We start from the raw sequence: 22,994 nt of genomic DNA, 5'->3' as shown, positions 1-22,994 counted from the left end.
GTCAATTTTTTTAAAATATGGACAGAAATCTTATAAAAACCCCATTGTTCTTCCAATTTTAATCCTGATAACATTGGCAAATTGGCTTTTGGATAAAGTTTCAGATTGATGTGTTTTGAAATTGTCATTGATTTAATCACAGAAACACAGACAGAAAATAGAGAACTTTTATATTAAAAAATGTTGAGGGTTGATGCAGTTTTTGGCAATAATTTACGTTATTAGCCAACATGTGGGAAGAGAGAACACAAGAGCAAAGTTATCAAGACTAATGTTCCAAACACAATTTCAAGTCATAGTAAACAGCCCTTAGCATACAGAAAAGTGAAATGGTATGTTCTACATCAGGGGTGGGAAAACTTTGTGTCCTGGGGTCTACTTCACAGTATGGAAATTCTATGGAGGGTCACAAATGTTCGCATAATTGAGACTGGGTGCAGCCTCTGGGATGGGGCCAGAAATGAGGCGTTCAGAGGGCTCCAGGCTGGGGCAAAGGTATAGGGAACAGAGTGGAGGCTTCTCAAGCAACTCCCAAAAGCAGTTGCATATTTCCCTCCAGCTGGCGCCTATGAGGAGGACGCAGACAGGCAGCTCTGCATTCTGCCTCTCTCTTCACCCCCTCTTCCCCACAGATGCACCCTTGCTGCACCCACAGGCTGTGGTTTCAAGCCAATGGGAGCTGCAGGGGCAGAGCCTGGGTATAGAGGCAGTGCATGGAGCCTTCTGGCTGCCCCTAGATGTAGGAGCAGACTGGAATGGGGATATGCCACTGCTTCCAGGAGCTGCATGGAGCAGGGCAAGTCCCCCAACCTCACTCCACAGTGGAAGCTAGAGAGATGGATTAAAACAGCTGACAGGCCAGATGCAGCCTGCAGATCGTCCTTTGCCTACCTCTTCTACATAGAAACCGTAACAAATGCATTTACACTGAATCATAGTTAGGCAGATTCATAACATGCGCAATGGTAAATAAACACAACAAAAATTTAAACTCTTCTTACCACTTGCTGTGCAATGTTGACATTAGACTGTCCAAATGTTTTTGGCAGGAGCTGTTTTCCAAGTGTATTTACAGTAGAAGGATGAACAGCCACTAATGAAACAACCCCTAAAAGAAATACAAATCAAAATTTCAGGACAACTTTGTTTTTCAATAAACCTAAATACATATTAATATCAAAGTAGATGTGTATAAAGACAACCTACCTATGAAAATGTAATATGCTTTTTCATTTCTCCCTTCAAACACACACAAAATTAAAATTCCCAGTATGCTCTCCTAACCTATCTCCATTATGGGCAGATGGCCATTAAATTTCCTGAGCTTTTTTTTTTAAAAAAAAAATCCACTCTCTTCTACCTTCACAATGCAGTATTAAGAGGTGGAACTGTTCAGAGAACTGACTGCCACTCAACACTACAGTGTCCCATCTTTGCTCAAAGAAGCAAAAGGTTCTTTTAAGACCCTTCTCTCTTCAGGCAGAAGCTTTTCCATTTTTGTCTTTGATACATGCCTTCCTCCCCTTTGCCCTCCCACCGCCCCCCCCAACATTAGAGAGATTTTTGAGAACGGGAGTTCACAGGAAATTGATATTTGAAAAGAAGAAGAAGGAAAAAAGACTCCATGTAGCAGGCCCTGCTAAAATCAAAGGGGTCTCCTTCCTGTTCAGCCATGCAATACTGCTATGCCTTTCTCCACTGAACAGCAAGGTACTGCCAAAGGCTTTAACTATTTAGGGCAGAAATTAAGCAGCAAAAACTGGCTTTCCATAACTTCCAACCCATATATCCCTAAGCTATTTGGTGCTTCGGGCCAAGATGAAACATTGCAGCAAAGGCTGACACCAACAGCAACAATATGGCAGGCAACCCTTCAAGCACTTAAAAGTCATTCAATAGACACCTGACATTTTAGAAAAAATAGACCAGAGATCCTTTTAGTTTGTTTTCAGCTGGCAAGAATGAAATATAACATCCTTGTCTTCAAGAGGCTAAGTCAGAAGGGAAAGAAAAATTTCTGAGGCAGGACACTCTCCTCATCTTAACACTTTCAGATCATATATATGTTACTGGGACTGGCACAGCTACAGCACCAGAATAGCACTGTTACACAGATGCAGCCTACAGCAACAGAAGAGCCACATCTCCACTAGCCATTATTTTTGAAATTGCAGGCCCTCTTTTGAAAGAGAGCGTGGTGCATCTACACACGCTGTGCACTCTTTCGAAAACAAAATTGAAGCAATGAGCCCCAGCTTTTGAATCTGCTCTTCCAAGCACAAAATAGGAAAAGCCTGTCCTTTCAAAAGCGTCTTTCAAAAGAAGACACGAGTAGACACTCCACGGTCCACTCTTTCGAAAGAGCGGGGTCCACCATGGTGCCTTTCAGCTGGGACGTAGAGATGTCGTGCCCAGCAGCTGCGGGGCTTTATGATCAGTGCATGCAGCAGTCCTTAAAGCCGCACGGACCCAGAAACCCCGTTGCAGGAAGCTGAGAGCGTGCAGGCAGCAGCCTTTACACGTGATGCCCCTGCATGCCGCAGCAACACTCCCAGCAGCTACTGGAGCACCATGGCCAGCAGTGTCAGGTGCCCCAAGGCCCCCCCGTCTGAGAGTGCCCAGGGTTTGCAGGAGTCCAGCCAAAGGGGAAAGAGAGCCCCCTCATGGACGAAGCATGAGCTCTGGGACCTGCTGGGCCTCTGACAGGAGGAGGAGGAGGTCCTGCCTGAAATAGGCATGAAGCGGCAGAACGCGGATGCTTTTGCACAGCGGGCTGAGGGCCTGCGTGCCCATGGTAGGGTGACCATATCTCCCTGTCCCGAATACAGGACACTGAAATATGGGGTGAGGCATAGGACGCAGCAGCTGCCCTGGGATCCCTGCAGCACCAGGGAAGCCACAGCTGTCAGCCCTCCACCCCCAGGGAAGCTGCAGCCCCTGGCACTCCCTAAGCCTTTTTGGAGTCCCAAATACAGGACCATCCTGCCCAATACAGGACAGATGGCCACCCTAACCTGTGGCCACCCTGTCCACACTCCTGACCAAGTGAAGAGCAAGGTCACAGAGTTGTGGCAGGGTTATGCCCGACTTGGGACTCAATTAGCCAGGCTGTGGCTCTTGGGATGGTGTCATGGCTGCCAGTGACCTTCAGCACCTACTCCCATAGATGGTGCTGTGGCCCACTCCCAGGGGGAGTGGGCGAGGCCAGACCACACAAGGGGGCCACCCCCAGGGAGACGGAGACCCTCTCCACCACCGTGGCCCCCTGGGGGCTGCCCCACCATCAGACAGGGGACAGGGGACATGGGCCATGGGGCAGGGTTCGGGACTCACGGCCTGTCCCTCTCGTCCCTCCCATTCTTGCAATTGCGACATCAAAGGGCCGGGAGAGCCTTGCACCCTCTGTAGTGCTGGACAGTCTCCCAGAGGCAAAGACGGGGACCACCAGGCCCACCACTGCCACAAGGACATCCCCGCTCCAGAAGGGGCCAGAGGTGGGCCGTGGAGGACCTCCAGATCACTGCCTCTGTCCGGGAGTGGGTGGCAGGGCGGTGCCTCTGCCTGGTGGGAGGACGAGGCCACCTGGTGCTGGGCGGCCTGAGGAGATATCATGGGAAGCCTTCAGGATGTTGCAGGCACATTCCAGGAGCTGCAGGCCTGGATGTCCCCTCACTGCACTCCTCCTGCCACCCCCTCTGAACGGGTGCCACCTGAAGGGGTCCCTGCTGTGGCCAATTGCTCACCTGAGGCAGATCTCCAGCCTTACCTCCCCATCCTCCCTGCTGGGAACCCCAGATCGGGGGGTGGGGGAGAGCAGATTCCAGGGATGGTTTGGGTTGAGACCCTCCACTCCTGCTCTGCAGTAAGGGCCCCATGTCCCCCCCAATAGTTGTATGGTTCTGTTTCACATATTACGCAGTAAGAAAACATTTTGGTTTTGTGCAATACAACAGTTTATTTTGCCAACATCCCACGTGCTGTGCGCTCATGGCGGGGGAGGCAGTGTGCAGGGGGGTGGTAACGGGGTGCCCAGGGTGGAGGGGAGTGTATGGTGAACCCGCTGGGGGTGGCTGGGGCAGCGCTCACTAGGGCCCCTGAGCAAAGTGTTCACACAGGGCCTCCTATACATGGACCCCACCATGGTGGGCCTAGTGGCTAGGGGTAGCAGCCGGCTGCGGGTAGCCCAGGCGGGACTTGGCCCCCCCACCCCTGCCTGAATGCCTCCCCCTTGCTCTCTACAATATTATGCAGGGTGCAGCAGGTGCCCACGAGGGAGGCTCACTTGGAAGCAGGCCAGGAGACTGTGCCACCAGTCCTTCTGATGCCCAAAGGTGCACTCCAGCACATTGTGGTCATGGCTGAGCTGGGTGTTGAAGCACTCCTGGATAGGAGTAGGGTGGCCTGTATAAGGCCCCATGAGCCAGGACTGGAGAGTATAGGCAGCATCTGCCACCAGACACTGGGGCGCTGTGGTGTCCCCAAGCGGGCTGTCTCTCTGGATGATATAAGTCCCTGCCTCCAGCCAGTGGCACAGCCTGGATTTCCTCAATACCCAGGTGTTGTGTGTGAAGCCAAGCCAACCCACATATATGTCCTGGCACCAACCGCTGCTGTTCACCATGGCCTTTAGTATCACCAAGTGGTACCCTTTTCCATTAATATGTTGGCCTCTGCTGTATTCGGAGGCGTGGGTCCCATTGAGGGCCCTGAAGCAATTCAGGAACACAAGTGCTGCAAAGCCCATGTCCCTTGTGTGGATCCCCCGCTAGAGAAGCATCGCATTTAGCGCATGCACCACCTTCATGGGAGAGGGGACATATGCACCTATGAGGGCATGTAGGGTGTGCCAGGCTCCACCCCAGCCATCAGGCCCCTCCTCACTCCCAGTTCCCAATGGGCCCCTTGTCCTGGGCTCCCCTTCCCCCCAGTGGGCATGTGGCCTAAGCTTCCTTACCTCCTTTACAACGGCCCCAAATGTGGCCTCGCCCAGACCAAACTGGTGGCCCAAAACAAAACGGGCTAGGTTCCAGACAGCTATCACAACAGTTCTTCACAGGAAGGGTGCACCACATCCAGGTGTCCTGGTATCTCAGGGTGGGGTACAGCCACTGGCACAGCTTGAGGAAGAGCTGCCACTGCATCCAGAAATTCCAGAGTCACTGGTCATCATCCCACTCCCTGATGACCAGGCACTCCCAAACTTGGAGCTGACTGAGAGCTCCAGAGTCAGCAGAGCACCCAGGGGGAGAGGGAGAGCACCCTGGAAAAGCCACAGGTCCGGGGTGTCCAAAGCCATGCCAGGGCAGCTCCCACTGCTGTGGCCAGCAGGGCAACCATGCCACTGGCGGCAGACAGCAGGGCTTCAAGCTGCTGATGGTCCGTATTTGTTCCTGCGGGCACTGCATCTGCAGGGCTTGTGACAGCTCTGCAGGGCTCGTGCTGTGCAGGGCGAGAGTGCTGGGGAAGGGCACTTTAAAGGAGCAGCTATCTGCACCCTGGATAGGCTTCTCCACCATGCAAACCTGTCCACGGCGGTTCCTGGCCCTTTCTCTCGAAAGAGAGCATGGGACAGTGTAGGTGCTCTCTTTCAAAGAGCGGATAAGCCCTTTCGAAAGGGCAGAGAGCACTTTTCAAAGGGCAAAGCGACAGTACCAGCCCCAGCTTGTGTGTGGACGCTATCTTTCAAAAGGGCATTGTTCAAATCTTCATTTTTGAAACATGCCCTTTAGAAAACACTCTAGTGTAGACGTAATTAAGATGTTTATCTGTTGCTGTTAGAACACCACCTTACCCAGTGGATTTTTTCATCATCCTAGCAGCTTTTCTGCTTGGGCTTAGGTCAACCTAACTACAATGCTCAAGATTACAGAACAAGCATGTCAAACATGCGGCACACATGCAGCCCAATTAAAATTTTTTGCAGACTGCAGATTCAGCCCTGGGGCCCTGTCCAGGGGAACCTCGATAGTGCTCAGCGGAGAGCCCGCTGCATAGAGCAAATAATTTTGCACATCAAATTTTATGAACCATTAATAAAATTATAAAACAATAGAATTCATTTAAGTATTAAATTCTCAATTAAAATGATTGCATTATATTCAAACAAGACCTGAAAATGTCTTATAAAATATACCTAAAACATAATCTATAATAATGAATAATTACAACTTTCCAATATAAGTACATTTTCTTTGGTGGCGCTGAAAGCTATCAGTTTTCTTCTGTGTGACCTTCAGTAGGATTTGAGTTTGACATGCCTCATGTAGAGCCATAACAGTCCCTGAACAATATAGCTATGCTATGTAATCTGGGTAAAGTGTGTGTGTGTGTGTGTGTGCATGCGCGCTTACCTCTTCCCTCTCCCAGCTGGTGGTGGCCTCCTGTATAGGGCCGGCAGCAGCACTGCACCCCTAGCCCCCAGGGCTGCCTACCCATGGCAGGCAGCAGTTCCACAACCCTGGCCTCCAGAGCTCCTTTCCCATGTCCACCAGTGGCTCCTTGCTCTTGGCCAGCAGCAACTCTGCAGCCCTGGCTGTTGGGGCTCCCTGCCCAGGGCTGCTGGCAGCTCCACTTCCAGCTTGTGGTGCTGCCTGCCAGACCACAGGAGACCATGGATGTTGGCAGACCAGAGAATCCATGATAAGAGACATTCAACTTGTATTAAACTCCCACACATTTTTGGATATTTAAAAAACCCGGATGGATAGAGATTTAAAGACCAAAATGGTAAAGCTCTGCATCTTTATTTATTAATGAAGCTGTTGTAAGTAGGACTATTAGTAACTTTAAAAAAGTATCACCAGCTCTCAGAGGGTACATAGAGGTCCAAAGGTCAAATTTGGCAACGCTGCCTGGGAAAGTCTGCTGACCTCTGCTGCAGACTGTTGTGGACATTTAGGTTCAACAATGCTGGGCTTGACTCTCTACACATCTACTGTTCATCATTGCTTGTGGCCTCTGGGCCAGCCTGCATACACCTACTGCTCCACACCAGCAGAAAGCACGGACAAATAACAGTTTCACCTACACTGACATGTGAGAGCCATTGTTGATATATACTTAGCTATAATGAGCAATGAGATTTTTAATCTAGTTTACTTAAGGTTCATAAATTTTAGTTAAAATGTATTTACTTTTATGTTCCTTTGATTTAAGAGCCGTTTTTATTTATGAACTGATTTTGTTTATGCTATTTATTTTTATTAGTTTACAAAACATGATGCATAGTGAGTACTGGCAATGAAAATAGTGTTCTTGTACACCCACTGCCCATCAGATGAACTCCAAATGCTGTACTCATAAATGTACAAAACCCCTCAGCACTAGCAGATGCACTGTCACTGATAACAGGCACAAATGTACAGTAAGCATCGGACAATTCTTAAGATTCCCCCAGACTGCCACCTCAAGTTGAGCACAGTACACCACAGTGCATTACTGTACAGCTCTTAAAGTGTTCTTTCAAATCCTCTCTAAGCCATACGTACAGCTCCTCACTGAGCTCCTCCGGATAAAGCTAAGCTTAAACAACTAAGATGTTGGCTATACCAACATAACAAGCCTAGGTAACAAAAGAGAGAAAAATAGAGAACTGGTGCAAAAATGAAACCAGATATTACAGGGATAATGGAAACATGGTGGAATAGTAGTCTTGACTGGAATACTGGTATTAAAGTGTACATGATGTTCAAAAAAGACCAAAATAAAGGCAGATGTGGAGTAGCATTAGAGCTTACCTTTTCATTATACAAAGAAATTAGAAGTGATGGAATGGATAAACCAGTCTGTTTGGGTCAAAATTTCTTTGGGGGGAAAAAAAGGGAACAGTGGCTCTACTCTGATTCCAAAGATCTATTTGGATATGAATAGAGAGCTCTTTAATATTTTTAATGAAATAAATATTACTGCAAATTACATGATTATAGGAGACTTTAGTTTCCCAGATACAGATTGGAAGACAAGTGCTAATAATAGTGGTAAATCACAAACATTCCTGCCTGCAATTGATAACAGATATCTTAAAACAGTCACCAAATTAACAAGAAGTGATGCCATTTTAGATTTAGTATTGATAAACAATGATGACCCTTCAGAAGAATGGGTGACAGAGGACAACCTTAGTTCAACTGATCATGTTATCTCAGTTTAAACTAAACAGAAGGATCAACAAAAATAAGTTTGCAACTAGGGTCTTTGCCTTCTAAAGGGCAAACTTTAAAAATAAGGGAATTAGAGAAACACACTGCACTGAAGAACTCGAGGATCTGAATATGTATGTTATTTGAAAATAAGTCTAAGTGGCAGAAACTATCTGAAGCCTGCATTCTAAGCAAGAAGAAAAATTCATCGGGAAGGCATGCAGACCTAACTGAACATATATTAATAAGTTATTAAGAGAAAGCAAAAAACTGACAAAGAACAGAAGAAGGGATGCTTCTTGGAGGTCCAAGTATATGGGATATGTGAAAACAATCAAAAACAAGCAGAGTTGGGCCTTGTAAAGGAAAAAGACAGTAAAAAAAAAGTCTCACCATATAATTTAAAAAAAGTGAGGAGCATACAGGCAGCGGTAAGGTGGTTAATGGGAATAAGGAGACAGAAGTAGAAATTCTCATATGCAAAGGCAAACTAATACCTTAATGGAACAACTCATGAGCCCCACATAAACCACCATCTAAGTATATTAAAAGGAGTGCAACATGAAATTGCAAACCCAACAGCAAGGATTTTAATTTGTTCATGAACTCATTTATTCTTATGATAGAACTGCAAATATAAGTAATATTTAAGTATCAAAGGGGTGGCCAAGTTAGTCTATCTTCAAAAACAAGAAGTCTGTGGCACCTTACAGACTAACAGATATTTTGGAGCATAAGCTTTCATGGTCAAAGACCTGATTCTTCAGATGCATGACTGGGGGTTCCAGAGAAGGGTTTAAAGACAGAGTCAAGGGAAGGACCAGAGTTGATAAGGTCTATTCAATCAGGGAGGATGTGGCCCATTATCAGCAGTTAATGTGGAGTTGTGAACATCAAGAGAGGAGATATCAGGTCAGTTCAGTCAGGGAGGATGTGGCCCATTATCAATAGCTAGTGTGAAGGTGTGAACATCAGAAGCAGAGAAACTGCTTTTGTAATTGGCCAGCCACTCCCAGTCATCACAAATAAGAATGATATGGCTCTCACTTTCAGGCTGCTATCCAACCAGTGTCATTTTTCTCTACAACCTGTCTGAAGTCTGGGTAAGCTATTGCAGGGGTAAATAATGCAGGTAAGTCCGTTTGCACCTAAATCGTTACAAAAGCAGAACACATCCATTCTTAAAATGTTTGAGTTATTTGAGTGACTGGTGTGCCAGCATTCACTATGAGACCAACATACTATCTGTACCAATTAGTGGAGAAAATTCAGAGAGGCGTGCGCGCGCACACACACACTCTACATGGTACTGTACACATTTTTTATATAATGTATACAGTAAACCACAGGGAAGTTGGGGTACCAGAGGGTTTGGTATATCTATGTTGTTTCTACACAGTGCATACATTAACCATTTTGTCTGTAAGAAACTGATCAGGGTTCTCACTGATCTAAGAGAAAACCATGGTGATGGCCAGTTTGTAATTCTTCGTTCAAGATATCTACACAGAGGTTTGCATTCTTGGAAACAAGAAAATTTTTCCTCTATTTGAAAAATGTGGGAGCACTCTCTTAGAAAATATCTTCACTAACTAGTCAGTGCTCCAAAGGGGCTCCCCATTCTAAATTTAAAGCATCCTTTCTTATCGTGATCCAAGAGAATGTTTGAAAAAATGGGATTCCCTCTCAAAAAGTTTCCTGGAGAGGTCAAGAGCAAAGAATCCTTCATATGTTACTAGATAGGGGAAACAGACATTTATCTCCAGAAAGCGCATAGATGGTCCATATGCCTGATTTAGCCACTCTTCCAATTCTGTTCATCTTCCAAATACTAAAGTTAAATACTATTTTCTTCAGAGGCATTACCTCTAAGTAAGGGCTCATGCATACTGTCTTGCCAACGCAATGAAACAAACTTGTATGTGATTTATCAATTCTGTTACAAAGGGACTTTAATCTCAATAGTTGTCAAACAGAACATACATTAACATAACATACATTAATGCTTTTTTTAAAAAGGGCCAAATTAAAGTATTTTAAAAACTTCTGCATATTAGCAGACTATCCAGTTTAAGTGGAGGTTTCAACCTTCCGTTACTTCATGTTCTTTCCTCTCCTGTCCATGAACTATTTATAGCAGTAGTATTTAAGAAAAAATATATATATAAGTACATGCTCCCATTTCCTTCTAGAGAATATGAATGTTCACTATTATGTAAGGTGTAGGGAGATTAATTTCATACATGAAAAATTGCTAATTTATTAACTTCTTATATTCAAAGTCCACAGACTTAAAAAAAATAAAATAAAAAATGCAAAATAATATTTTGTGAGCCACAAACAGGATATGCTTACAAAGAGTACCCTGATTGTTATCTAGCTGGAAATACAATTTTTGTTCAATTTAAAAATATTTTAAGAGCTTTCTTTTTTATAAAACATTTTCTAGTTGTATATCAATACTGCCACCTAATGGTATAGCAACTGCCTGTCAAATCCTAAAAGGCATATTCACTAGATATCTTCAAACTTTATCCAACCTGAGGACTATCATTTTGAAGTATTTTTAGGGACTCTCTACCCCACACTTTTTCCAAGCCTCACTCCATCTGTTCTCCCTCTGACACTCACTGTTACCAGGCTGAAGCAAGGGATGGGGCGTGGGGGGCAGGCGGGCACAAAGGCTCCAAATAAGGGTATGGGTTCTGCAGCAGGGATGTGAATGAGGGCTTTTGGGTGTAGGAGGGAGTGCTGGGCTGGGGAGCATGGATTCAGGGAGGGAGTTTTGCAGTGGGAGGGAACTCCAATCTAGGATGCAGGGTGCATGAGCTCTGGCTGATTGGGACAAGAATGAGAGATTAAGGGTTCAGGCTGGGGCAGGAGTTTGAGAACTCCAGCTAGGGACATGGGGACTGGGATGCAGGAGTGGGTCTCTCTTGGGACTGTTATTTGATGTGCTGAAATACCACTAAGACCACCTCCCACTCTCTAGGGCATCCTACCACCCTGTCCTGCTGAGCCAGGCCCTCCAGTCTCCTACAGAGATGGCAAGGAGGTGCAGTAATACAGAGACTGACAGCAGCTCAGGTCTAGTTAGGATTAAGTCGAAGGGACTTGATGCAGCAAGAAGATGCACAGCACCAATGGGACCAAAACTTCAGATACACCCATCTTACTCTGTATGAAGATTTATACAGTGCAAGCTCATGAATTGTTCACCCCCTTTATCAATGAAAGGGAGATATTCACAGCTGCTGCTCCCAGCAGGTTATTATTTACACTAGGTTTATTATGTATAAAAAATAGGATTTAAGTGATTGCAAATAGTTCAAAAATTACTAAACAAAGCACACACCAGCTAAGCTGAACATTCCAAAACACGTTACAGGCAATATCTTATGTAGCAGTAGTTCTAATTATCTTTTCTTCCAGGCACAGAAGCTTTCGGTCTGGCACCTGATCCTTCCACCTGTTTGGTCTCAGATGCTTCCAGCAGTCATCTTGGGTATTATACAGGTGTCTCCTGGCCCTTGACAGCTGCCGCTATTGTCTGGTTTCCCACCTTTAATACCTCTTTTGCCAAAGACTGAAATCCTATGTGTTTAGTTTAAACCTTTTAATAGTTGCAGTGGAAAAGTACAGCATCCAAAATAGGTTCCAACATCAGGCGACCTGGCCACTTATCTTGGCAGGACCATCCATAGTCAAGGCTTACAAGAAAAACAAGACTACTGACAGATCATTAACTCAAGCACCAGTTCAAGTTCATTGAGTACTAATAACAGCCCTCACTTGGAACTTCTACATTAGTAAACAGATTTATACTTCATATTTCTAACTTCAAATACTGAAATGACATAGAAATAAATAAAATATACATTTAGCAGATAACTCCTCCTCCCTCCCGCAGCTGGTGCGCCCATTTTTCCTACGGGGGCCCCCTCAGATGGAGAGTAAATTTGGTAGAGACTTAATTATAAATGCAAAAAATTCAAAGCTTAGTTTAACTTGTTTGAATTTCTATCACATGTAAAGAGAGAGCTCAACTAAACCACCCAAACATATTTAGTGCCACCCAGTAGCGATATCATACATTCCTCAAACAATTACAAGCAAGGTTTTCGTATTTATAGCTCAAGTTGTTTGGTTTTTTTTTTTAAATAAAAATCAGTTTCATTTCTCCCCCTATCCCACATCACACTACTAGTGGAGTTAAGGTGCCTTCTTACCTTAACATGTTTGGATTTCTTTTAAGTGCAATCTTACAAAGTTTGGTCGGGGGGTAATTACAGTATTGCTCTTTTTCATTCTTTAATTATTGGTACATGTTCTGATCCCTCACTCTATTCTGGAGTGTCCAGGAATTCTCTAAATTACAATAAACATATAACCCAATCAATTATAACAGGAAATACTTCAGACTGTTTTTTTTTAAACTTTCATGGAAAATTCACTATACACCAAAGCATTAAAGTTCTAAGAGCCTACCAGCCACCTAAGCTGAGTTTACAGGTGCTTTGCCTTGTTAGTGCAACAAAGGCAGATGAAACCTAGTAGTAAAGCTACAACTTTATCTGCAACTGAAATATTGGTTTTCGATACCTGTGTTCATGAGCAGCATAGTAGTGGGAAGGGAGAACACGCAAAGCCTACTCCCCACATCCCAATGTCTTTGGGCACTCTTGTCCCCTGCCCTCTTGTCCAGGTTATCCTGGCAGCTGTCTTCACACAAAGCAAAATCAAGGCATAAGTACTATGGGAAACCATGGATAGCATGAAACCACGGAATCTTTAGAGAGCAGTTACAGTTGGGCTAAGTAATCTTCCAGTGAGAACTTCTGACACTTACTCTCTCCCCTACAGAAGTCCATAGTAATCAACAGAATTATTGCTTTCAAGTTAACTGTAGAGCAAGCATAGTGAATGATTGTGTTATTTCTGTCACAATGGTCCAACTTGTTGAGCAAAGAACACCTCTAGCCTGCACAGCCACAACTGGATAAAACAAGAAAGAATTTCCTTACTAGTAACTGCTTGTCTTCAAGAGTTGTCCATGTGCAGTCAAATTAAAGTGATATGGTGCTTTTGTCAATGAGATGTGGAATCATATAGAAGATGAATGTCCAACGCAGGGACAAGGAAACTAAAAGAGTACTCTTGCCCTAAGATGACACCATGAGATGAGGTTATAAGTGCGCTTCCCATCTCAGTTTCTCTTCGCTAGCCTCTAGGATCTGGAAACAGAACTCCAAGGGAGAGATGAAGATAGGTGGGTAGCATGAATCCACTGGTGTAAACCTGGATTGAGTCAGTGCCTCTGACAACACCTAATATTCAACAATCTGATGACACCTCAATGTCAAGCAAAAAGGATCAGAGACTAGGTATGAAATACAGAGTAGAAGCATGTGTCTCCTGAGCATTCAATCAAAAGTAACATTTGTAAGCTGAGGGGCTGGAATCACCTATCCTGAGGGATCCTGCTTTTTTAAAAGTTATATAAATTTCTTTAAACAAGTAATTTTAGAAGAAGCTGCAGATGTTACTTATTTAAGGCTGGGTACCTTGCTGGTGTTGAACAGCCCAGGGTTACCTCCAAAATTACAAGGTTGTATAACACATATGGAAACAAGAAAATTGTGGGCTACTGTTCTGATGTGGAAACAGCAACTTTTAACTCATATTACTTTCTCTAGTTGCCATACGTTCAGGGAGTGTGACCTGGCGCACAGGATTACAACAGCTCCATTTGCTCAAATTTGTTCCAGCCACCTCTGCTATGCAACATGTACGGGGAGCTAGGCAAAGTTAAGTGGTATTGTGACCTAGAGAGTGGGATCACACCACCAACTAGGTAAATCTAGCTGCAGACTGGGGTTGAGCTTAACTGGACAAAAGGGACCAAGTGGTCCTCTCTCAACTCAGGCTCCTTCTCATTTGTTTAACAAGCAGCAGATGCTATGGGTGTGCAGGGACCTAGTTGTGTTTGCACCTTTGAAATTACACTTGCCCTAGAAACCTTACAGCAGCACACCGGTACCATGTAGCTACTCTGTCAATGACAGACCACCTCCAGTTAAACAACTCAAAGAAAGAGCAGTAGCTATAGTCAAACTCTTAGCCCTCTTGGACATCCTCTTCCTTATCCCCAGCATCCACCATTTAGTTAAATCCTGAAAGGATGTGGAATGCAACTTTGACACTGTGATTGAGATAAAGAAAGAAATGGCATAAATGAATCACCATAATGGTGACTGCACAACTGGTTTAAAGCTCAAAAAGTAGCTATTACATTGTTCACTGTCGAACTTGGAAAACGTACCAAAGGAGTCAGTCATGGGGTTCAGTACCACTCAATATTTTCATTAGTTGTTTGGACAGTGGAGAGGAGATTATAATGTTTATAATACTGGCAGATGACACCAAGCTTGGAGTGGTTGCTAACACTGTGGAGAATAAGATGAGAATTCAAAATAACCATGACAAATTAAGAGTACCAGTCTGAAATCACTAAGATGAAATTCAGTAAAAACAAGTACTTTATGTGGGAAAGCAAAATTAAACACACAACTACAAAACGGGGAATAGCCCCTGGTGGCAGTATCATAGAAGAGTCACAGCCGATCACAAATTGACTAAAACATCAACAATATGACAATTGTAAAACAGACTAATACCTGAGACATATAAACATGACTGTCATATGTAAAATAAGGCAGGTCACTTTTCCAATCTACTCAGCACTGGTCAGGCATTAGCTGGAGTACTGAGTCCAATTCTGGATGCCATACTTAAGAAAAGACAAGGACTAACTAGAGAGAGTCCAGAGGGGAACAACAAAAAAAATAAAAGGTTTGGAAAACTCGGCCTACAAGGAAAGACTAAGAATTTGACATATCTGAGAAAAAACTCCAAGTAGCAACCTGGTAGTCTTCAAACTCGTCAAGTGTTTTTATAAAAAAGACTGATACACTATGGTAACTAAAGGTAACGCAAGAAATAATGACCTTAATCAGCAAAGAAGATTAAAAGATAGAGACATTCTAAATTATGAAAGGTATGTAGTCTCCATCACTGAAAGCTTTGAAGAACAGGTTGCATAAACTCCTGTCAGGGATGGTCTAGGAAGATTTACTTGGTCCTGCCTCAGTCCAGAGAACTGGAATCAACATAGCTTTAGGGCTACATGTCTATGATTCTACCTCAGATAAAGAGAAGTTACTCACCTGTGTAGTAACGATGGTTCTTCGAGATGTGTCCCTGTGGGTGCTCCACAGTAGGTGTTGGGCTCGCCCCGGCGCCGTAACTCGTAAAATCTTCAGCAGTCTCCGTCGGGTCGCGCATGCGCCGATGCGCGTCGGCTCTTCGCGCGCTTACGGTCATGTGCGCGATCCGGTCCCCGCCAGTTCCTGATCAACCACTCCGGACGCCCCTGAAAAACACACAAACAGAGCTCCGAAGTGGGGAGGAACGGGTGGGTAGTGGAGCACCCACGGGTACACATCTCGAAGAGCCATCGTTACTACACAGGTGAGTAACTTCTCTTTCTTCTTCGAGTGGTCCCCGTGGGTGCTCCACAGTAGGTGACTACCCAGCAGTAACACCCCCCCCCCCCGAAAAAGGAGGTGGGTACCCGATTTATGCGCAGCTTGCCCGTGAAAGGACTGCTGTCGACAGGCGTGTATCCTCATCAAGCATCCTGTGCATGGCGTAGTGCTTGGCAAAGGTGTCATAGGAAGACCACGTCGCCGCTCTGCAGATATCTCTCAGCCCGATCCCTTTGAAGAAGGCCGTTGACGCCGCCATCGCCCTAGCAGAGTGGACTCATGGCGGAACTGGCAGAGGAGTCTTGCGAAGCTCGTAACACAGTCTTATGCAAGACACAAAGTGATTTGAAATCCTCTGTGAAGATAGCGCTTCTCCTTTTGACCTGGATGCAATGGACACCGGGAGTCTGTCCGTTTTCCAGAAAGGTTTAGTTCTATCGATGTAGAAGGCCAGTGCCCTTCTTACATCAAGTAAGTGCAACCGTGCCTCTTCATTTGAGTTGTGAGGCTTAGGATAGAACGAGGGCAGCACTATTGGTTCGTTGATATGAAAGTCTGAAGAGACCTTCGGAACGAAGGCTGGGTGTAATCGTAAGACCACCGCTTCTTTTGAGAAGATCGTGCAGGGTGGTGTGGACATTATGGCTGCGACTTCGCTCACTCTGCGAGCTGACGTGATTGCCAGGAGGAAAGTCGTTTTTAACAGTAAGTAGTCGAAGGGGGACCGTAGCCAATGGTTCAAAGGGCGGTCCCGAGAGGGTGTGTAGAACTAGGTCTAAAATCCATGACGGCGGTATTGGTTTCCGAGGGGGGTACAGATTCACCAACCCCTTTAGGAAACGCGAGACAACAGGATGGGCAAAAGTGGTTGATCCATCCTCTTCATGCCGAAATGCTGATATAGCCGCCAGATGCACCTTTATAGAGGATAGCGAAAGTCCCTTTTGTTTGAGATGTAGCAAATAATCCAGAATCGTAGGTATGGTGGCATCCTGGGGTATTAGTTGCCTGGAGGAACACCATTTGGAAAAACGCAACCATTTGGGCTGATAAGTCTTTCTGGTGGAAGTTCTCCGACTACATTCAAGGACTTGTTGTACTCCCTCTGAGCATGTAGTCTCTAAGGCGCTTAGCCGTGGATTAGCCATGCTTGTAGCCGAAGTCTCTTCGGGTGCAGGTGCAGGTGCAGTATTGACCCCCGAGCCTGAGTGAGAATGTCCGGTACTGTTGGTAGGGGAAATGGCCGATGTTGAGCCATGCGCAAGAGCAATGGGAACCACTGTTGCTGGTCCCAGGTTGGGACTATGAGTATCATGCGTGCTCTCCCCCTTCTGGCCTTCTCCAAGACCCTGTGTATAAGTGTCATGGGAGGGAACGCATAAAGTAGAGGGCCCTTCCCTGGGATCATGAAAGCATCCCCCAAAGACTCCTGTCCCATGCCCGCTCTGGAGCAGTACTGGGGACATTTCTTTTTTTCTCGGGTTGCGAACAAGTCGATTTGGGGAAAACCCCATCTGCAGAACACCTGGTGAAGTAGGTCTGAATGGATCTGCCACTCATGAGTGGGCGCAAAGTGTCTGCTGAGTTGGTCCGCCTTGACGTTGTGGACCCCCTGTAGGTATGAAGCTTTTATGATTATATTGTTGGCGATGCACCAGTTCCAGAGTCAGACCGCCTCCGCACAAAGCGTACGAGACCTGGCTCCCCCCTGTCGGTTTATATAAAACATGGTGGTGGTGTTGCCGGTATTCACGCCAACTATTTTTCCACGCAAATAATTGTGAAAATGCCTGCACGCATTGAACGCTGCCCTGAGCTCTAATATGTTTATGTGCAGTGTCTTCTCTGCAGGGGACCATAATCCTTGAGTGGTTTTGTTGTCCATGTGAGCCCCCCATCCCATATGGGAGGCATCTGTTGTAATGAACACACTAATCTGCGGTTGGCGGAAGGGCACCCCTGTTAGGAGATTCTTGGGGTTTCCCCACCATGTTAGCGAGCTTCGTGCCTCTGTTGTAAGTGACACCCTCTTGTGGACGGTGTGGATTGAGGGTTTGTATACGGTTGCCAACCAATGCTGCAATCCTCGCATATGCAGCCTGGCATTTTGCACCACAAACGTGGTGGTTGCCATATGCCCCAACAGTTGTAAGCACATGAGAAAAGGAACAGTGGGGCTGTACGTTAGTAGTTGTACGAGAGATTCGATGGCACGAAAACGAGCCTCGGGTAAATACACCCTTGACGTGACTGAGTCTATCCGAGCCCCTATAAACTCTATATTTTGCGTGGGGTCGGTCTTTGACTTTGAGAAATTGATGATGAGGCCCAGTGAGGTAAATGTTTTTGTGGTGATGTGTATCATCCGTAATACCTCCGCCCGGGAAGCTCCCCTTAGCAGGCAATCGTCCAGGTACGGGAAAATGAAAACTCCCTGTCTGTGTAGGTATGCTGACACCACTGCTAAGGTCTTGGTGAAGACTCTGGGTGCTGAAGAGAGTCCAAATGAGAGGACTCTGTACTGGAAATGATCTGTGCTCACAAGGAACCAGAGGAAACACCTGTGGGCTGGATGAACTGCGATATGAAAATACGCATCCTGTAAGTTGAGGGCTGCAAACCAATCGCCGTCGTCTAGTGCCGTGATTATGGAAGCCATCGTAGTCATTTTGAAGCGCTGTTTGCGTAGGTACTGGTTCAGTGCGTGTAGATCCAAAATGGGTCTCTACCCTCCTGTCTTCTTTTCCGTCAGGAAATACCTGGAGTAGAACCCTTCGCCTTGAAATTGTTCCGGTACTCTCCCACCGCCCCTATGAATAGGGGGTGGTCCACCTCCCGCCTTAATTCCGGTAGGTGAGAGGGGTCTCTGAGAAGGGGTGCGGTAGGAGGATTTGGTGGAGGTAAAGACTGGAAGGGGATCTTGTATCCTGTGTTTACAATCTCCAATACCCACTTGTCCGACGTGATGCTTTTCCATTGTGGGTAAAATGTCTTGAGTCGGTGATGGAACATGTACTGAGATTGGCACTGAGGTACGGTCTTGGCTTCGCGGCCCTCGACATACCTGTCAAACTTGCTGTCTTGCACTTTGCCCTGCGGAGGTGCTGCCCTGCTGAGGGCGGTGCCTAGGGCCCTTATAATGTGTTTGTTGATGACGTCCCTGATCATACCCCCGTTGAAATTGGGTACGTCGCTGTTGGTAACCATAACGGCGTTGCTGAGGATAAAATTTCTTCCTTCTGAACGGTGGGGTACATATCCCCAAAGTCCGACATGTCACTCTGGAATCTTTGCTCGAGTGTAGGACTGAGTCGGTGGATTCAGCAAACAATTTTATTTTGTCGAAGGGGAGGTCTGCAATTTTGACCTGTAACTCCTTTGGAATGCCGGATGTGTGAAGCCATGACTCTCTCCGCATTACCACTGCAGTGGCCACGGTGCGGGCCGCTGTGTCCGCCATATCCAGTGCAATCTGCACGCCCGCTCGAGAAGCCGCATGGCCCTCTTGCACAATTGCCTTAAGAATTGGCCTTTTATCCTCCGGAAGGAAGTCCATGAGGGCAGTAAGCTTGGAATAGTTGTCGAAATTGTGATTCGACAAATGAGCGGCATAGTTGGCCATGCAGAGCAACAGAGTAGAGGAGGAGTAGGCTTTTCTACCCAGAAGATCCAGCTTCTTTATGTCCTTGTCCAATCCCCCAGATTTGTACTGGGACGATTTGGACCTGTGTTGGGACGATTCAACCACTAGCGAGTTTGGCTGTGGATGACTAAATAGAAATTCCATACCTTTCGCAGGGATGAAGTACTTTTTGTCCGCTCTTTTGTTGGTAGGAGCAGCGGATGCTGGAGTCTGCCATATATTAGTGGCTGCCTCCATGATTGCATCGTCCAGAGGAATAGCAATTTTAGAAGAAGATGGAGGCATGAGATTTTTCAGGAGTCTGTGGTGTTTCTCCTGCACCTCCGCCACTTGAATATCTTGGGACTGAGCTACTCGTTTGAACAGCTCCTGGAACTGTTTCAGGTCATCTGGGGGAGAAATGTCTCTAGGGACCACAGCCTCGTCTGGCGAGGATTTGGAGGCATCACTTTGGCATCTGTCCTCCAATTCCTCTGGATCCTGGCTGTATTGATGTGATTGCCTTTGTGGAATTTCGAGGTGGGGTTCAATGCCTTTAGACCCAGCCTCTGATTGGGGAACTTGTGGTGTTCCCCCAGGTGGAAGCAGAACACTGTGGCGTTGAGGGGTGGTCGACGGGGATCCATAGTGAGACGTCGACCTCCTATGCCGACGCCCTGCATAATGATGGCGGTCGTAGCAACAGGGACAGGGGCCCAGCGATGCAGACCTGGAGCATGACCCAAGGATGTAAGGGTGGTGCATGGAATGTCGAGACCTCCGAGATGATACCGACATACGAGGAGAGCCTCTGTGAGAAGACTCGTAGGGATCTCTGCTAGATGATGGAGAAAAGCGTGCAGACCCCTGGGATGGACTCCGAAGAAAAGGAGAAGGACGTCTGTGGCAGGCTGAAGGTGTTGCTGCCCATCGAATCTCCGGTGCTGATCGTGGTGACAGAGGCAGCGCAATTACCTCAGGAGAGGGGCTGCGGTGCCTGGTCTTCGTTTTAGCCTTTACCCTCTCGGGTGGTCTTACTGGTGAACTCGGTACCAGAGCAGGTGTCATGTTGATTTCCACTGCTCCCGGTGCCGTTGTTGCCGGTGCCGTCGATCCCAGTGCCAACGTCCTCGGTGCCATCGTCTTCAGTGCCTCTGAGGAAGTCTCGATCGGTGCCACAGTAGCCGGTGCCGGACTGACTAGTGCCCGCATGGCTCTCGGTGCCGTCTCCCCGGTAGCTGCAGGGCCTTGAGTGGTTGCATGCGCCGCGGCTTTACCAGTGGAGGAAGCCAGCGTGCGCGGGCCCTTTGTTACACTCGTCCCGCTCCCAACAGTAAGGGGCAGGGATCGAGTAGGTGAGGCTCTTCTTTTCTTCTGCACAGAGAAGGTCAAAGAGGCAGCCTTCCTCTTGTGCGATCCTGAAGAGCCCTCCGCATGCGTTGTCTCCGATGAGGCAGGCTGAAGTGCTTTGTCAACTAGCAGCATCTTCAGCCTCATTTCTCTATCTTTTCTAGCTCTATTGGTCAACTTGGAACAATGGAAGCTCTTCTGGGGAACGTGCGTCTCCCTGAGGCACCGTATGCATCTGCTATGACCATCCGAAGCAGGCATGGCCTCCCGGCAAGATTCACACTTCTTAAAGCCGGGGGATGGCATTGTTAAAACTTAACTCTGAGTCCTTAGGTGCTAATAGCACACTTAACAGTCTGTTAGGTGATGTTAATAACCATTGGCCTTTGAAGGCCGACAAACAAAAGCAGCGGGCCCGCCCGGAGGCGGCCGCTGCGGTTTTAAGATAGTCTTTAGCTTTTAACAACTTTTAACAGAGTAACTAACTATAATAACTATAGAACTGCTAACTATGCACTGTTAAAAACTATTAACACGAGAAAAATAAGATTTATTTGTCTCAGGCGTTGGAGCCGGAGAGGATTCCGTCTGCAGCCGTTAGCCGTTGAGAAGGAACTGGCGGGGACCACATCGCGCACGTGACCGTAAGAGCGCGAAGAGCCAACGCGCATCAGCGCATGTGCGACCCGACGGAGACTGCTGAAGATTTGCCGAGCTGCGGCGCCGGGGCGAGCCCGACACCTACTGTGGAGCACCCACGGGGACCACTCGAAGAAGAAACTGGTTTCTGGAAAAAAAAAAAAAAAAAAAAAGCTTGCAGTTGAATAGCACTCATTACACTCCCAGTCAGCTCTTGGAATGGTTTTTATTCATCCAGAGAAGAATGGAAATCCTCATCTAATCCTCAAGTAAATCAGCATTGGTCTCCTCAATCAGTGGAGGAAGTGGTCTCATAATCATAATATACCTGGCCTCTCTTCTTACAGAGGCAAAGCCACTGGCAGTGATATTAATGACCCCACTGAGTATGCATGTGTTACATAAGCGCAACACTCTCTCACAGCTCAGCACCAAGCAACTGAGTGCTGGCATCTCTGGTGCCAATCAGGATATCAATGCTGATGTTAATACAGGCACCATGCTTGGTATGGTGGCATCTAAGAGCTGTCATGGACTTCTGTATGTAAGATCACATGAGTAACTAAAGAGGGTCTTGCATGTCTTTCCATGATAATGGATTCTTTTATAAAGTGACTCAGTACTCTCCAGAAGGCTGGATGAACATGCACAACTGGTGTTAAAGGACAATTAAACCTGACATTACTGCAGTCAGCCATTTTCATTGTCTAGACACTGCTAGCTGAAAACCAAATACCACGTAACCAGGAACCATTGTTAGAGCTCTGAGAGGCAAGGCCAAATAGCTGCAGGACTGCAATTTTGCTAACCAGAGTAGGAAGACAGAAAGGAGTTAAATATACCATGGTTTTAAGTAGTCAGACATAAAAGCATTATTGCAACTAGAAATATTAAAAATACTTTGATAAGAAATGAGTAATTTGTCAAAACTAGGAGAACTGGTGACTTATTAGGTGTTGTTATGAGTAATGCACTTTTTTAAGTTAGCAATACACAATTCAGTTTGGTAGCAAATTCCAATAGTCAAGCACCTGAGATAACAGCTAACAACTTTGATGGGGATTCCTCAAAAGAGAAACTGGGGATGTCAGGTTCCAGCGTACAATCTAGACCAGAATGGGGTTGTATCACCTCCCAGCCAAACAGTCTTGAGTAGCCCAGGTGGGGAGCTACAACAGCAAAACATAATGAAGCTCTCAAACAGCCTATACGCATGTTAAGTCGAACCTTGAGCGTGTGTGTTGCTATAGCCTTGGTCCAGTAGCTCTGACCCCAGCAGCCTGTCAGCAATATTTCAACCACCCCTGCTTTCCACCAACTTTGGTTACTACTTGCAGGGAAACCCTAGCAAACTTCTAGTTCCTAATTCTTTCAAAACACATGTTCTGTACTACCTCAACCTTTCCTTAGAAGAGTCCCTGAAAGAATATGCCTGCAGAGAAGGAAATCAATGCTACCTCCTCAGACTCTGTGGCTACATCTACACCACAGTGATCCTTCAAAACAAGATCTTCCAGAAGATCGCTTCCAGAAAAACTCCTTTCGAAAGACTGCATTCACATCCAAAAAGTGGATCGAAAGATCAAGCCACTCTTTTGAAAGAGAGCACAGACACTGCCCTAGCCACCTTGTCGAAAGAAGAGGTCAGGAAATGGCATGGATGGGACTGCATGGCTGGCAAGCCCTTCTGGGAGCTCT

The 22,994-nt window shown here is 46.3% G+C and overlaps 1 protein-coding gene across 4 annotated transcripts in view; it reads right to left on the bottom strand.

The window, feature by feature from the left end:
* The window catches only part of TFDP1 (transcription factor Dp-1), a 137,604-nt gene that overhangs the window by 88,800 nt on the left and 25,810 nt on the right, over window positions 1-22,994 (bottom strand). For 3 of the 4 annotated variants that reach the window (XM_074990869.1, XM_074990860.1, XM_074990879.1), the window contains exon 4: window positions 1,002-1,108. In XM_074990869.1, coding sequence (XP_074846970.1) covers window positions 1,002-1,108 — 107 coding nt within the window. Of the gene's footprint in view, window positions 1-1,001; window positions 1,109-14,460; window positions 14,492-22,994 lie in introns of those variants that run through there. The other variant, XM_074990888.1, reaches the window with a different exon arrangement.

Source organism: Carettochelys insculpta, chromosome 1 (genome assembly GCF_033958435.1).
Source record: "Carettochelys insculpta isolate YL-2023 chromosome 1, ASM3395843v1, whole genome shotgun sequence".
Classification (NCBI taxonomy): Eukaryota; Metazoa; Chordata; order Testudines; family Carettochelyidae; genus Carettochelys; species Carettochelys insculpta.
Note: the sequence above shows the minus strand (reverse complement) of the source record. Positions and strands in the feature narration are given on the sequence as shown.